Source organism: Patella vulgata, chromosome 5 (genome assembly GCF_932274485.2).
Source record: "Patella vulgata chromosome 5, xgPatVulg1.2, whole genome shotgun sequence".
Lineage (NCBI taxonomy): Eukaryota > Metazoa > Mollusca > Gastropoda > Patellidae > Patella > Patella vulgata.
Window position 1 is genome coordinate 50,812,649 of NC_065883.2, and position 12,657 is coordinate 50,825,305.

At 36.6% G+C, this 12,657-nt stretch overlaps 1 protein-coding gene across 4 annotated transcripts in view; it reads right to left on the reverse strand.

Moving 5' to 3' along the window:
- Positions 1 to 12,657, reverse strand: part of LOC126821159 (WD repeat-containing and planar cell polarity effector protein fritz homolog) — a 161,899-nt gene that overhangs the window by 63,445 nt on the left and 85,797 nt on the right. For all 4 annotated transcript variants that reach the window (XM_050549525.2, XM_050549526.2, XM_050549523.2 and 1 more), the window contains exons 19-21: positions 10,950 to 11,055; positions 10,695 to 10,809; positions 1,109 to 1,232 (exon numbers count right to left, since the gene is read on the reverse strand). In XM_050549525.2, coding sequence (XP_050405482.1) covers positions 1,109 to 1,232; positions 10,695 to 10,809; positions 10,950 to 11,055 — 345 coding nt within the window. The remainder of the gene's footprint in view (positions 1 to 1,108; positions 1,233 to 10,694; positions 10,810 to 10,949; positions 11,056 to 12,657) is intronic.

Genomic DNA, 12,657 nt, shown 5'->3' on the forward strand with positions numbered 1-12,657 from the left:
TTCAAATCAGATAAAAACTGTGGCCTCTAGAGGGTCCACAACCTTGATATACCATATTTTTACACTATTTGCGTAGAAGGGGCGGCCATTATGTCCATCAGTTTTTGTCCGATTTTCATGAAATTCGAAATCAACCATTGTTATTTTATAACTGTGATATATTCACACGTTTTTTAAATTGGATAAAAATTGTGACCTATTTAGGGACCACAAGCTCAAAACGCAATTTTTCGTACAGTAAAGGACCATAATTCAGCAAGTTACGATCCGATATGTGCGAATATCGAAATGCACCAATATCTTTGGGTTATAAACATGCATTTCAAGTTCCAACAAAATCGGATCAAAATTGTGACCTCTACAACCTTGATATACCAGATGTTCAAGAGGCGGCCATTTTGTCAGACAGTTTTGGTCCGATTTTCATGAAATTAGAACTCCAGCATCATTAGGGTGCAACGGTGATATACTAAAATGTTTTTTTAAATCGGATAAAAATTGTTACCTCTAGAGGGACCACAACCTTGATATACCATATTTTACACTTTTGCGTACAAGTGTCGGCCATTTTGGTCCCATTTTCACGAAATTCGAACTCAACCATCATTAGGGTGTAACGGTGATATATACTATTAGACTAAATAGTACTGGACCAGAATTGTGACCTCTAGAGGGACCACAAGCTATAAACACGATTTTACGTACAATCAGGGGCCATAATTCAGGAAGTTACGATTAGATGTGTGCGAATATCGAAAGGAACCAATATCTTTGGGTTATAAACATGTATTTCAAGTTTCATCAAAATCGGATCAAAATTGTGACCTTTAGAGTGTCCACAAGCTAAAAAAGTGATTTTTTGTACATTTAGGGGCCATAATCCATGAAGTTATGGTCCGATACATGCCAATATCGAAAGGAACCAAGATCTTTGGTTGATAGACCTATATTTCAAGTTTCGTCAAAATCAGATAAAAATTGGGACCTGTAGACGGACTGAGAAATAGGGACGGCGACTACATACATCAACATGAAAATGTGGGCGTATAATAAAACCACCTTCATAGAGCATTATTTGATTGTACCACAAGTAATGTAATCTACTCACCGTAAAAGATGGTGAAAGAACCTGCGAGCTAGTCGACTGATAGGATCTCTATATTCAAATATAATAGCTTCTGATATAGGTGGTGTAGGAGTATAGAATGTAGCTAGGGTTGCCTCTAGTTGGGCTGAAAAGGAAAACATTTGAGAAAGATTGATTTTTTGTGTAAACACCCTTATGGAATTACTGAAACATTTACAGTGGACTCTGTCATTTCCGACATCGAATGGGATCGTTACAATATGTCGGATTACGCAGGGAGTCGGAATACTCAGTTTTCTCAAAACCAAAAGTATTATTGTAACTTCGAAAACCGGAAGTATTATTATAATGTAGCTTCGAATCCCCAAAGTTAAAAATGATAAACCTTTCTGTACATTCAAAATTTTATTACATTAATTTTTATTTCATTTAACATGCGTAGGAATTTTGAATAGGTCAAATCTGTTGTTCTATGTCCAGGTCGTCGTCACACAGATCGGATAGGTGCTAGGAATATTTTTACGACTGTGAATAATTCGTGGGAAAATTTGTGGGTATTCTTGAGTATTTGTCACAACTGTCTTACAAGAGATTATAAAATTATCAAAGTAATCAACAAAGACCTACGCGAGCGAGTTTTAATCTCACCGATAATTGATTGGTGATTGCTTGTTAATCTTTTGTGGCTTCACACCCACAGATTGAAGGCCGGATTATACAGTGTTGATTCAATGGAAATCATGTGACGGGACGGCTGATTGATGTCGTAATTCGGAATATTCAGAGTACGGATTACTAAAAGATTTTTTGGCTGACATAATAAGGAAATAAATCGGGACATGAAAATGATGTCGGATTTCACAGAGTGCCGGAGTATTCAGAGGTCAGATGTGACAGAGTCCACTGTATTTTAAGTTTCATCAAAATCAGATAAAAATTCTGAGCGCTAGAGGGTTCACAACCTTGGTATTACATACTTTTACACTATTTGCGTTCAAGGAGAGGCCGTTTGTTGGGCAGTTTCGGTTCAATTTATACAAAATTCAAACTCGATCAACATCAATCAAAATCTGTTAAAGATAGGTTGCCAGGCAATGAAACATATGTCCACAGCAGTTAAGTCGTTCGGGCAGTCAACAGGGGTTGTCACATACTTTTTCTTTTGTCGGTAATGAAAACATTTACCACACACTAAGTAATTATCAGAAATCATTAGAATTTATTTGGCTTCTAGTTTTGCCCCATGCTAACATTTAGTATGCAAAACATGTAATATCAATAGGATTTGTTGTTCTATGACACATCTTGTGACACGGACACGTCTCCATGAACATATCAGCCCTGTTCTTCGAGACCTACATTGGCTTCCCGCTGTACAAAGATGTCGCTTTAAAATTTTATGTTTAACCTTTAAATTAATTTAAGATCCCTCAGCTCCTGTGTATTTAAAAGAACTCATTTGTATCCAAACACAGAAACGTTTAACAAGAACATCAGAAGCTGTCAGACTCAACTTGCCAACTATGAAGTCCAACAAAACATATGGGGATGAGCATTTCTGTACAGTGCACCGAAGGCTTGGAATGAATTACCTGTTACAACAACCCAACAGTGAGGCTGATGTCCCCTGCCGAAATCCCAAAATAGATATTAATTAATCGCACATTTATTTTTTTCAAAAGTATCGCGCAATCAAACTATACACTAAATTTCATCACTCTCTATCAGATAGAATCAAGATTATCTTGTCCAAAGCATCGACCAATGAAACTGATTAGCTCTGCTCAGCTTCAGCTCAAAATGGTAATCATTGAACTTAGTCAAGACATTCACCTAATGAACATCTACATCAAGTTTAAACATTCTACCTCAAGCAGAGTTGTTATGTTCCAAAGTCATGAGCAATCAAATTTCTTATCGCTTCTTAGCCTAAGCAGAAAATTCTCACCATCGAACTTAGTCAAGGTAATGATATAATGAATCTATATTCGGAGTTTCTTCACTCTCATTTCATTATAACCAAAGTTATCGTGCCCCAAAGCATCAACCAATCAGATTGCTTATCTCTGCTTACCTTAAGCAAACAATATTCATCATCGAACTCCATCAAGGCATTCACCTAATGAACATCTACGCCAAGTGTGAACATTCTACCTCAATTACCAAAGTTTCAGCCAATCAAATTGCTTATCGCTCTGCTTACCCTGCGCAGAAAATGCTCATCATCGAATTTAGTCAAGGTATTGATGTAATGAAACTATACACCAAGTTTCATCACTCTCACTTAATAAGAACTAAAGTTATCGTGTCCCAAAGCATCAACCAATCAAATTGCTTATCTCTGCTTACTAGTGCTCTTACGACTAGTCGGATAGCCGTAAACGGTTAGAACTCGACGGTTAAATGGTTCGAATTCAACAGTACGGTTATTCGGAGATGTCCCCCATTACATAGAGTTGCGTCTGATTATATTCCTCTTTATAACAAAACTTGCTCGTCATTTTGTATTTGATGTTTGAAAATCTTAGAATGTAACAGTCGTCCTACGATGTTGACTGCTAAAAAATAATACTATTAATAGCACTCGTCGTAGTCATACGGAAAGTCAACGGACCTTGTTCTGACTTTTGCTACTGTTAATCCAATCTAAATACTTCTCGGCATTTCTAACTATATTCTACCTTGTTTATTATTTACTTCAAAACGTAACCACCATTCAAAATATAATCATAAAGGCTAGAAAATGACATTATACTAGATTCGTTACGACATTCAACAAGTTTCATATCTCGTAATTTCTCGCAAGAATTCTACTTTGGTTTTTAGTTAAATTAACCAATCATTAAAATTCTACTTGCAAGTGAGGAATTATTTCTTTATTGTCCAATCAATAGACGCCTTCCAATTTACTTTATTCTATTCTTAGTAACATTGTGTAATCGTAATATTATCGCCGTCTGTCACGTACGAAGGGAAATAGAGTATTGTTTTGTATATTATCGTTATATTGAATTAAAAAATGTTTCAAATGAACCAAGTTATCCAGGTAAATAAATAACTATGGCCTTAGATAGTTTAAATTTTCATTAGAGAATTGTACATGTCTGAAAAAATTCCTGAAATTTTTGCGCGTGTAATGCCTTTCAGGCGAGTATAGCATGCGCACGAGTAATGACTCGCACCTCCTGACAAGCTCTGTTTTATGTTTAAAATTGATACCATACGGTTAACGGTTACTAACCGGTTAATAGCTACAGCTATTCGAATAACAAAAAGTCCTAACCGTAGGAGCACTACTGCTTACCCTAAGCAGAAAATAGAGAGAGAGAGAAATGGGGTTTAACGTCCACTCGACACAAACTAGGTCATTTTGGGACTAACATATGGTTTGATTTTATTTACATAATTCGCTTGGGCGTAGGGGTCTTTAGCAGTGGGAGGAAACCGGAGGACCCGGAGAAAACCCACGAGGTTAGACAGGCGACCCTACTCCTTGCCACGTACAACCGACTCAATAACCATTCAGCCATCCAACCCCCACCATCAAGGAATTGACCTAATAAACACCTGCACCAAGTTTGAACATTCTAGCTCAATTAAAGAATTATTGTGTCCCAAAAAGTGTGACGGACAGAGGGACGGACGGACAAACAGAGACAGACGAACCAGGGGACAATTAGAAATATTGAAAAATATGAGTCCTGTAACTTATCTCCCCTTGAAGAAATTAAGGATCAAAGTTTTAAAAAAAATCGACAAAATATGAGAGTTGCATTTTCTGAATCCTTGAAGGAATGCCTAAAAACGTTAAGAGCAGAATTTTGATTTAGGTCAACTCACAGTCACCATTTTGAATTGAATATGAAAGACAGGTTGTCAGGCAAAGAAACATACGCCCACAGCAGCTAAATCGTTTGGGCAGTTGACATGAGTTGTCGCATATTTGTGACCCCTCATAGCATACTGCTGAGTCACAATGAGGAAATTTTGAAAATTGAGTTATTGTTATTCTCACATTCTCCAACTCATTACCTTCAATTTGATGTATAGTTTGTTTGAATTGGGCAAAATTGACTGAGCTGTGTCCATTAGAAGCTACCTAACTCACAAAAGTAATTTTTGAGAAAAAGCAAGTCAAAGATTTGGTATGTTCCAAAACAAAATCCCATAGCAACCAGGCCAGTTATTTGCTGTTTTGTCGTTGAATATATCTTTCCATGGGTTCTCAGGGGTGCTGAAGACGAAAATCGTAATAAAAATTTGATCCGACTATTTCCGCAATTTATTTGCTATTTTGTCATTTAATATGTTTTTTATTTAGGATTTCAAGGGTGCTGACGACAAAAATCGTAATAAATGCACTCCTTTCGTAACGAAACATCCACAACACATACGGCATAATATTCACATGATAGTGTTATACTGAAGAACAATCTATATATTAGTAGTCTGTTGTGTATATTGTAACTTCGGTTAGATTAACTCAGTTAATCTCATCAATTAATTAGCACCTTATATAAGTGCCAGCTAGTGGTAAGGAGATTAAGATTGTTGATTGGATAATCATCAAAGAAGCCGCCACTGCTGTACGAGTGTTCATTTAACACGTGAATTAAAATAAGATTTTGTGTGTACGATATAATTATCATTTTCAGGTACCGTGACGTTATCAAAATATGAGTCCCTATAGAAATGTCAATTTCATAGTTAAAAAATGCTTCGTGCATTTTGGCTTTGATGTAAATATCAACATTATTCAGAGGATACTCAATGGCAGACTCGAGAATCGTCGCATTTCCGCCCTTTGGTCGTTCTCATTTTTTCGACCCATGGTGATAAGAGAATTTTAAACAATAATATCCAAGATGCATTAATTACTTTGCATGCCGTATGAAAAAGCGACAGTAAACAGAATTCAGCTATCAATAAAATTCTCTTCGAAAAGAAAATTATTGGCCATTTTGTTTATTTCCATTTAAGGCCTATAGATTATTTTTTTAAAGATGATATGAGATATCAAATAATCACCATTTGGATTAATTATTCAGAGTAAATAATGAATTGGCGATGGCTTTATCATTGACCCGAACAATTGATTAGTAATAGTATTACTCAATGACACACACTCGAATGTCGATTAATTTACATAATCAGCCACATGGTTTCGATTAACACTCAACGGCAATCTATATACAATCAGAATTAATTTTTTTTCTGCCACTCATCAAAGTGAATCGCATGTAGGTACCCAAAAACATTATTGCCAAAAACAAATATTTATCGATAATGCCGTGCACGCGGTGTCTGGGCCAATCAGCAAACGAGTTGTGTAGACAGTATGGCAACAGGCAGAGTCTATTTATATTTTTTAGGGGTTTTAAAAATCAATTCATCGACAATATTTTGATCATATTTGTAAACTAGAGACGCTCCGCTTTACACCAATGCCAATTATTATGCAAGAGGAATGACCGGTTGTCCCGCTGCGAGCGAAGAAAAATAACTAATTTCGCCGAGAATTTTAAGAAATTGGACAGATTTAAGAATACAGTACTCTTACAAAACGTTCAAATACAGGTGTTTTAAAATGTTTTATTGCTATTTTGATCTTTTGTGTCAATAGATAGTATATTTATCGACTCATTTTGGTGAAAATCTCAATTTCCATCAAAATCAATATTTTCACTTATTTTGTCTTTTTCTCATTATTGATTCGTGCGCTTTTCGACTCATTTAGCTGTGGCCGGTCACATTCTTACTTTCGTTGGTAATGAAACATTTATAATACACTAAAATATGATTAAGAGAAACAACTAATTAAGTAATTATCAGAAAATCATTAGAATTTGTTTGGCCCATGCTAACGTTTAGTATATAAAACATCTAATATCATGGATTTAGCTACCAAAATCATTGAAAATCAATATACTTGTTCGTCTCGAGACCTTAAACTCTGTGTGTCAATCTAAAGTCAATCAAAACGATTATATATCGGCGTAAACACAGTGTATAAATATAAAATCAATCAGATGATAACTATGGTCTCTAAAGCATCCACAAAAGTGATCATGGGCCATACCTCTGGCAGTAATTATCCGAAATCATTGAAAATCAATAGGCTTCTTCGTCTCATATAAATTTAAAGTCAATCAGATATTAACTTTAGCCTCTAGAGTGTCCACAAGCAATTGTGGACACCGGCCGGCCTGATGGATGGACAGGGGTGATGACAATATACTACCACATTTCAATGTGGGCGTATAAAAATTGTGAAAAACCTACATTAATGGGCTTGTAAATAAACACAATGTACCGTAGTTTGTTGAATTCGTCTCCTATATCTGCACTAACAGAGAGAGAGAGAGAGATGGGGGTTTAACGTCCACTCGACACAAACTAGGTCATTTCGGGACTAACATATGGGGTCTTTAGCAGTGGGAGGAAACCGGAGGACCCGGAGAAAACCCACGAGTTTGGACAGGTGACCCTACTCCTTGTCACATACAACCGGGGATTTGAAACCACGCCAGCTGACTCAATGACAGGCTTTATGATACAGCGCAAACGTGCTAACCAAGTTCCAAGATATTCCATTCAGAATTGTGACATTCGGACGCTAAAGGCAAAAATTAGGTGTGGCTCTGCCTCTGAGGGTTGGGGCATTCACCAAAATCAATAGTTTATGCCCTTAGGCTATAAGGAATACATATGGCGATTACCTATTTGATCCATTCAGAATTGCAGCCTGTAAACGATAAACACAAAAATTGGGCGTGGCTCTGCAACTGGGGGTCGGGACATGCAGTTGTCGTCCCTAGGCTATAAGGCATACATATCCCAAGTTCAAAGACGATCCATTAAGAATCTTGGCCTGTAAGCAACACACAGAGACACAAAGAACCAGCGGCTGCCAGGCAGGATATGCCCACATTTTCGAGAGATGGATAGAGAACAAGCTAAAAAGAAAGTGATTTTTCCTACAATCAAGGGTCATAATTCAGGAAATTACAATTCGATATGCACAAATATCGAAAGGAACCGAGATCTTTGTGTTATAAAGTTACATTTCAAGTTTCAACAAAATCGGATAAAAATTGTGACCTCTATAGGGTCCACAAACTTGATATACCATATTTTTAGGCTATTTGAGAACGAAGGACGTCCATTTTGTCTGTCAGTTTTGGGCCGATTTTCACAAAATTCGAACTCAACTGTCCTTACGGTGTAACGGTGATATAATAATACAGTTTTTTAAATCGGATAAAAATTATGACCTCAATAGGGTACACAAGCTAAAAACGCGATTTTTCGTACAATCAGGGGCCATAATTCAGGAAGTTACAGTCCTATATGCGCTAATATGGAAAGGAACCGAGATCTTTGGGTTATAAACTTACATTTCAAGTTTCAACAAAATCGGATAAAAATTGTGACCTCTATAGGGTCCACAAGCTAAAAACGTGATTTTTCGTACAAACAGGGGCCATAATTCATGAAGTTTTGATCCGATACATGCCAATTTTGAAAGCAGCCAAGATCTTTTGGAGATAAACCAATATTTCAAGTTTCGTCAAAATCGAATAAGAATTGTGACCTGTAGAGTGTCCACAAACAAATTGTGGACGGACGGACCTCCGGATGGACAGGGACGACGACAATATACGTCCACATGAAAATGTGGGCGTATAAAAACAATAGAGGTCATCCTTAGGGTATAAGGAATCGGCATGCAAAGTTTCAAAAGGATCTGTTAAGAATTGCTGCCTGTAGGCGAAACACACATTCATTGGGCGTGACTCAGTCCCAGGGGGTTGGGCATGCACCAAAAATAATAGAGGTCAGCCTTAGGGTATAAGGAATAAGTATAAAAAAGTTTTCAAGACACACAAAATGGGCGTGGCTCTGCCCCTGGGGGTAGGGCATTCACCACAATAGGGATGTTGCTTCGGATAGAAGGAAGAAGTATGCAAAGTTTCGAGGTGATACGTTAAGAAATGCAGTCTGTAGATGACAAACAAATAAATACAAGAAATGGGCGTGGCTCTACCACTGGGGTCGGGCATGCACCAAAACAATACGGATCATCCTTAGGGAATTTCAAAATTTTTCAAGACAACTGATTAAGAATTGTGGCCTGTTGGCGACACACAGACACACAAAAAGAAAATGGGCGTGGCTCTGCCCTTGAGGGCATGTACCCCAAACGATTGGGATGTTCCTTACGGTACAAAGAATAGGTGTGCAAAGTTTCAAGATGATAAGTTAAGAAATGCGACCTGTAGATGACAAACAAACAAATACAAGAAATGGGCGTGGCTCTGCCTCTGGGGGTCGGGCATGCACGAAAAACAATAGGGATCATCCTTAGGGTATAAGGAATAAGTATGTAAAATGATCACTTAAGAATTATGGCCTGTAGGCAACACACAAACACACAGGCAGGGGCAACGAATTTGGACGTATAAAAATATTCGACAAAAAGTAGGTCAGATTGCCTTCAAATTTTGTTTTTGTACTAGATAAGAAATTACTGATGCGTACACACAATATGGAGTTTGTCGATCGAACCGGAAGTGCCACCATTTTGAAATGTTAAAAATACCTAAGGTTTTTGCGATATTTTACTTACATACATACATGGGAGTTACATTTACCGAATCCTTGAAGGAATGCCTAAAAAACATTCAGAGAAGAATTTTGATTTCGCCATCATTTTGAATTGAATATGAAAAAAAGTGAAAAATCAACGCTAACGGGCGTGAAAATGAACACAATAGGCCGTAGTTTGGAGAATTTGTCTCCTATTTCCAAAATCAATACAGTATTACATTTCTGTATAGTCGGGATCTGGGTCAAATTTTTAGTTGTTTACAGGACATTTTATTTCCTTAATTTTTTAAAATTTACAAATTTGACCTAAATATTCGAACAGCTGAAGTCAATCTGCTTTTAAGAGTCTTGATATAACCCATGACACATGACGATGAATAGGAGAGCGTTCATATCTGCCTGGAACAGGTGCAGATCTAGGTATTATTATTGAACAATATGAATAAATATAAAGTCAATCAGATGATAATGTTTTAATTACTTAAGCCTCCAGAGCATCCACAAGCAATTGTGGACGCCAGATGGACAGGGTGACAACAATATACCACCATATTTCTATGTGGTTAAAACCAAATCGTGGTTTTGTGATACCCATGACTTTGTTTTGAACCACTCCTACTGGTGTCACCATATCATGTTTATTATGACTTGGATCCCATCAAAGTTTATGTTATTCAAATGGTTTTAAGATTCCTCTTTCTTTATTTTTATTTGGATTCACATTTAAAGATACATTCCCGCGTACTTGCCATATATACCAAAATTGACATACTTTTATTGGAAATAACCACCCGGTTTCTGGGAACCTATCTTTAAATGTGGGTATATAAATACTGAAGCCTCTAACGCATTAACAAGCCAATAATTGATGGAATGGTGTATGCGCACATTGCTATGTGGACATATCAAAATTAATTTAAACATTAGTAAATTAGACAGAAATAATATTTAATCAGTCATTTACTAAACAATTATTCCATTAATCAAATGGGTATACCTTCTCTCTCAGCATTCAGTGGCAGACGTAAGAGATGATTGGCTATAGTTGATAAACAATAATAACATGTTGGACCATCTGAATCCCAGTTTAAACACGATAATAGACTAACAGCCTGAAAATATAATAACAGTTTTACAGAAGGGCTTCACTATAACACTGTTGAAACCTGGGAACCATGTCAACCCCTGACTTGTGCTGATCCACACTACAGTTAGTTCCCAGGGTAACTTCAATATCAAAAATAATACCTACCTCATCTAACTGCTTAAACTTAATATATTCTTTAACTAATTCTGATGAAGAAAACCGTTCTCGACTCACAACACCCAAATGAAACTGTAACAGAAGTGGAGGCCCCCTAAAGAAATAAAATAAATGATTAAGTAATGTAAACTGACCATACTACATTACCACATGGTCTGAAATATCATAAGAGACAGAGATTTTTGGAATGTAAAGATATGTTTTAAGTTTCATCAAAATCGCATAAAAATTGTGACCTCTAGAGGGTCCATAACCTTTGTATTACATACTTATACACAATTTGCGTACAAAGAGCGGCCATTTTGTCGGGCAGTTTCATTTCGATTTTTTCGAAATTCAAATTCAACCTTCATGATGGTGGAATGGTGATATATCTAAACGGTTTTTAAAATTGGAAAAAAAAATGTGACCTCTAGAGAATCCACAAGCTAAAAATGTGATTTTTCGACCAATCAGGGGCCATAATCCAGGAAGTTACATTCGGATATGTGTGATTATCAAAAGGAACCAAGATCTTTATGATAAAAACATGTATTTACAGTTTCATCCAAATCGGATAAAAACTGTGGCCTCTAGAGAGTCAACAACCTTGATATACCATATCTTTACACTATTTGCGTACAAGGGACGGTTATTATGTCCGTCAGTTTTAGTCCGATTTTCACGAAATTTGAACCCAAACATCATTGGTGTATAACTGTGATATATATCGAAAGGAACCAAGATCTTTGGGTTATATAAACATGCATTTCAAGTTTCATCATAATCGGATCAAAATTGTGATCTCTAGGAGGTCCACAACCTTGATATACAAGATGTTTACACTATTCGCGTACAAGGGGTGACCATTTTGTCCGACAATTTTGGTCCGATTTTCACAAAATTCAAACTTAACCATCATTAGGGTGTAAAAGTGATCTACTAAAAGTTTTTTTTTAAATCAAATAAAAATTGTGACCTCTAGAGGGGCCATAATTCAGGAAGGTACAACCCGATATGCACGAATATCATAAGGAACCAAAATCTTTGGGACATAATCATGCATTCCAAGTTTCATCAAAATTGGATGAAAATCGTGACCTCTAGAGGGTCCACAACCTTGATATATCATATTTTTACACTATTTGTGTACAAGGGGTGGCCATTTTGTCCGACAGTTTTGGTCCGATTTTCACGAAAATCGAACTTAACCATCAAAAGGGTTTAACGGTGATATACTAAAATGTTTTTTTTTTAAATTGGATAAAAATTGTGACCTCTAGAGGGGCCACAAGCTTAAAATGCAATTTTTCATACGATCAAGGGCCATAAATCAGGACGTTACGATCCGATATGCGTGAATATAGAAAGGAACCAAGACCTTTGTGATATAAGCATAAATTTAAGGTTGCATCAAAATCAGAAAAAAATTGTGGCCTCTAGAGGGTCTACAACCTTGATATACCACATATTTACACCATTTGCGTTATACGAGGGGCGGCCATTTTGTCTGTCGGTTTTGGTCCGATTTTCACATAATTAGAACTCAACCATCATTACGGTGTAACGGTGATATATTCACACGTTTTTTTAAATCGGATAATAATTGTGATCTCTAGAGGGACCACAAGCTAAAAATGTGATTTTTCGTACAGTCAAGGGCCATAATTCAGGAAGTTACAATTCGATATGCGGAAATATCAAAAGGAACCAAGAT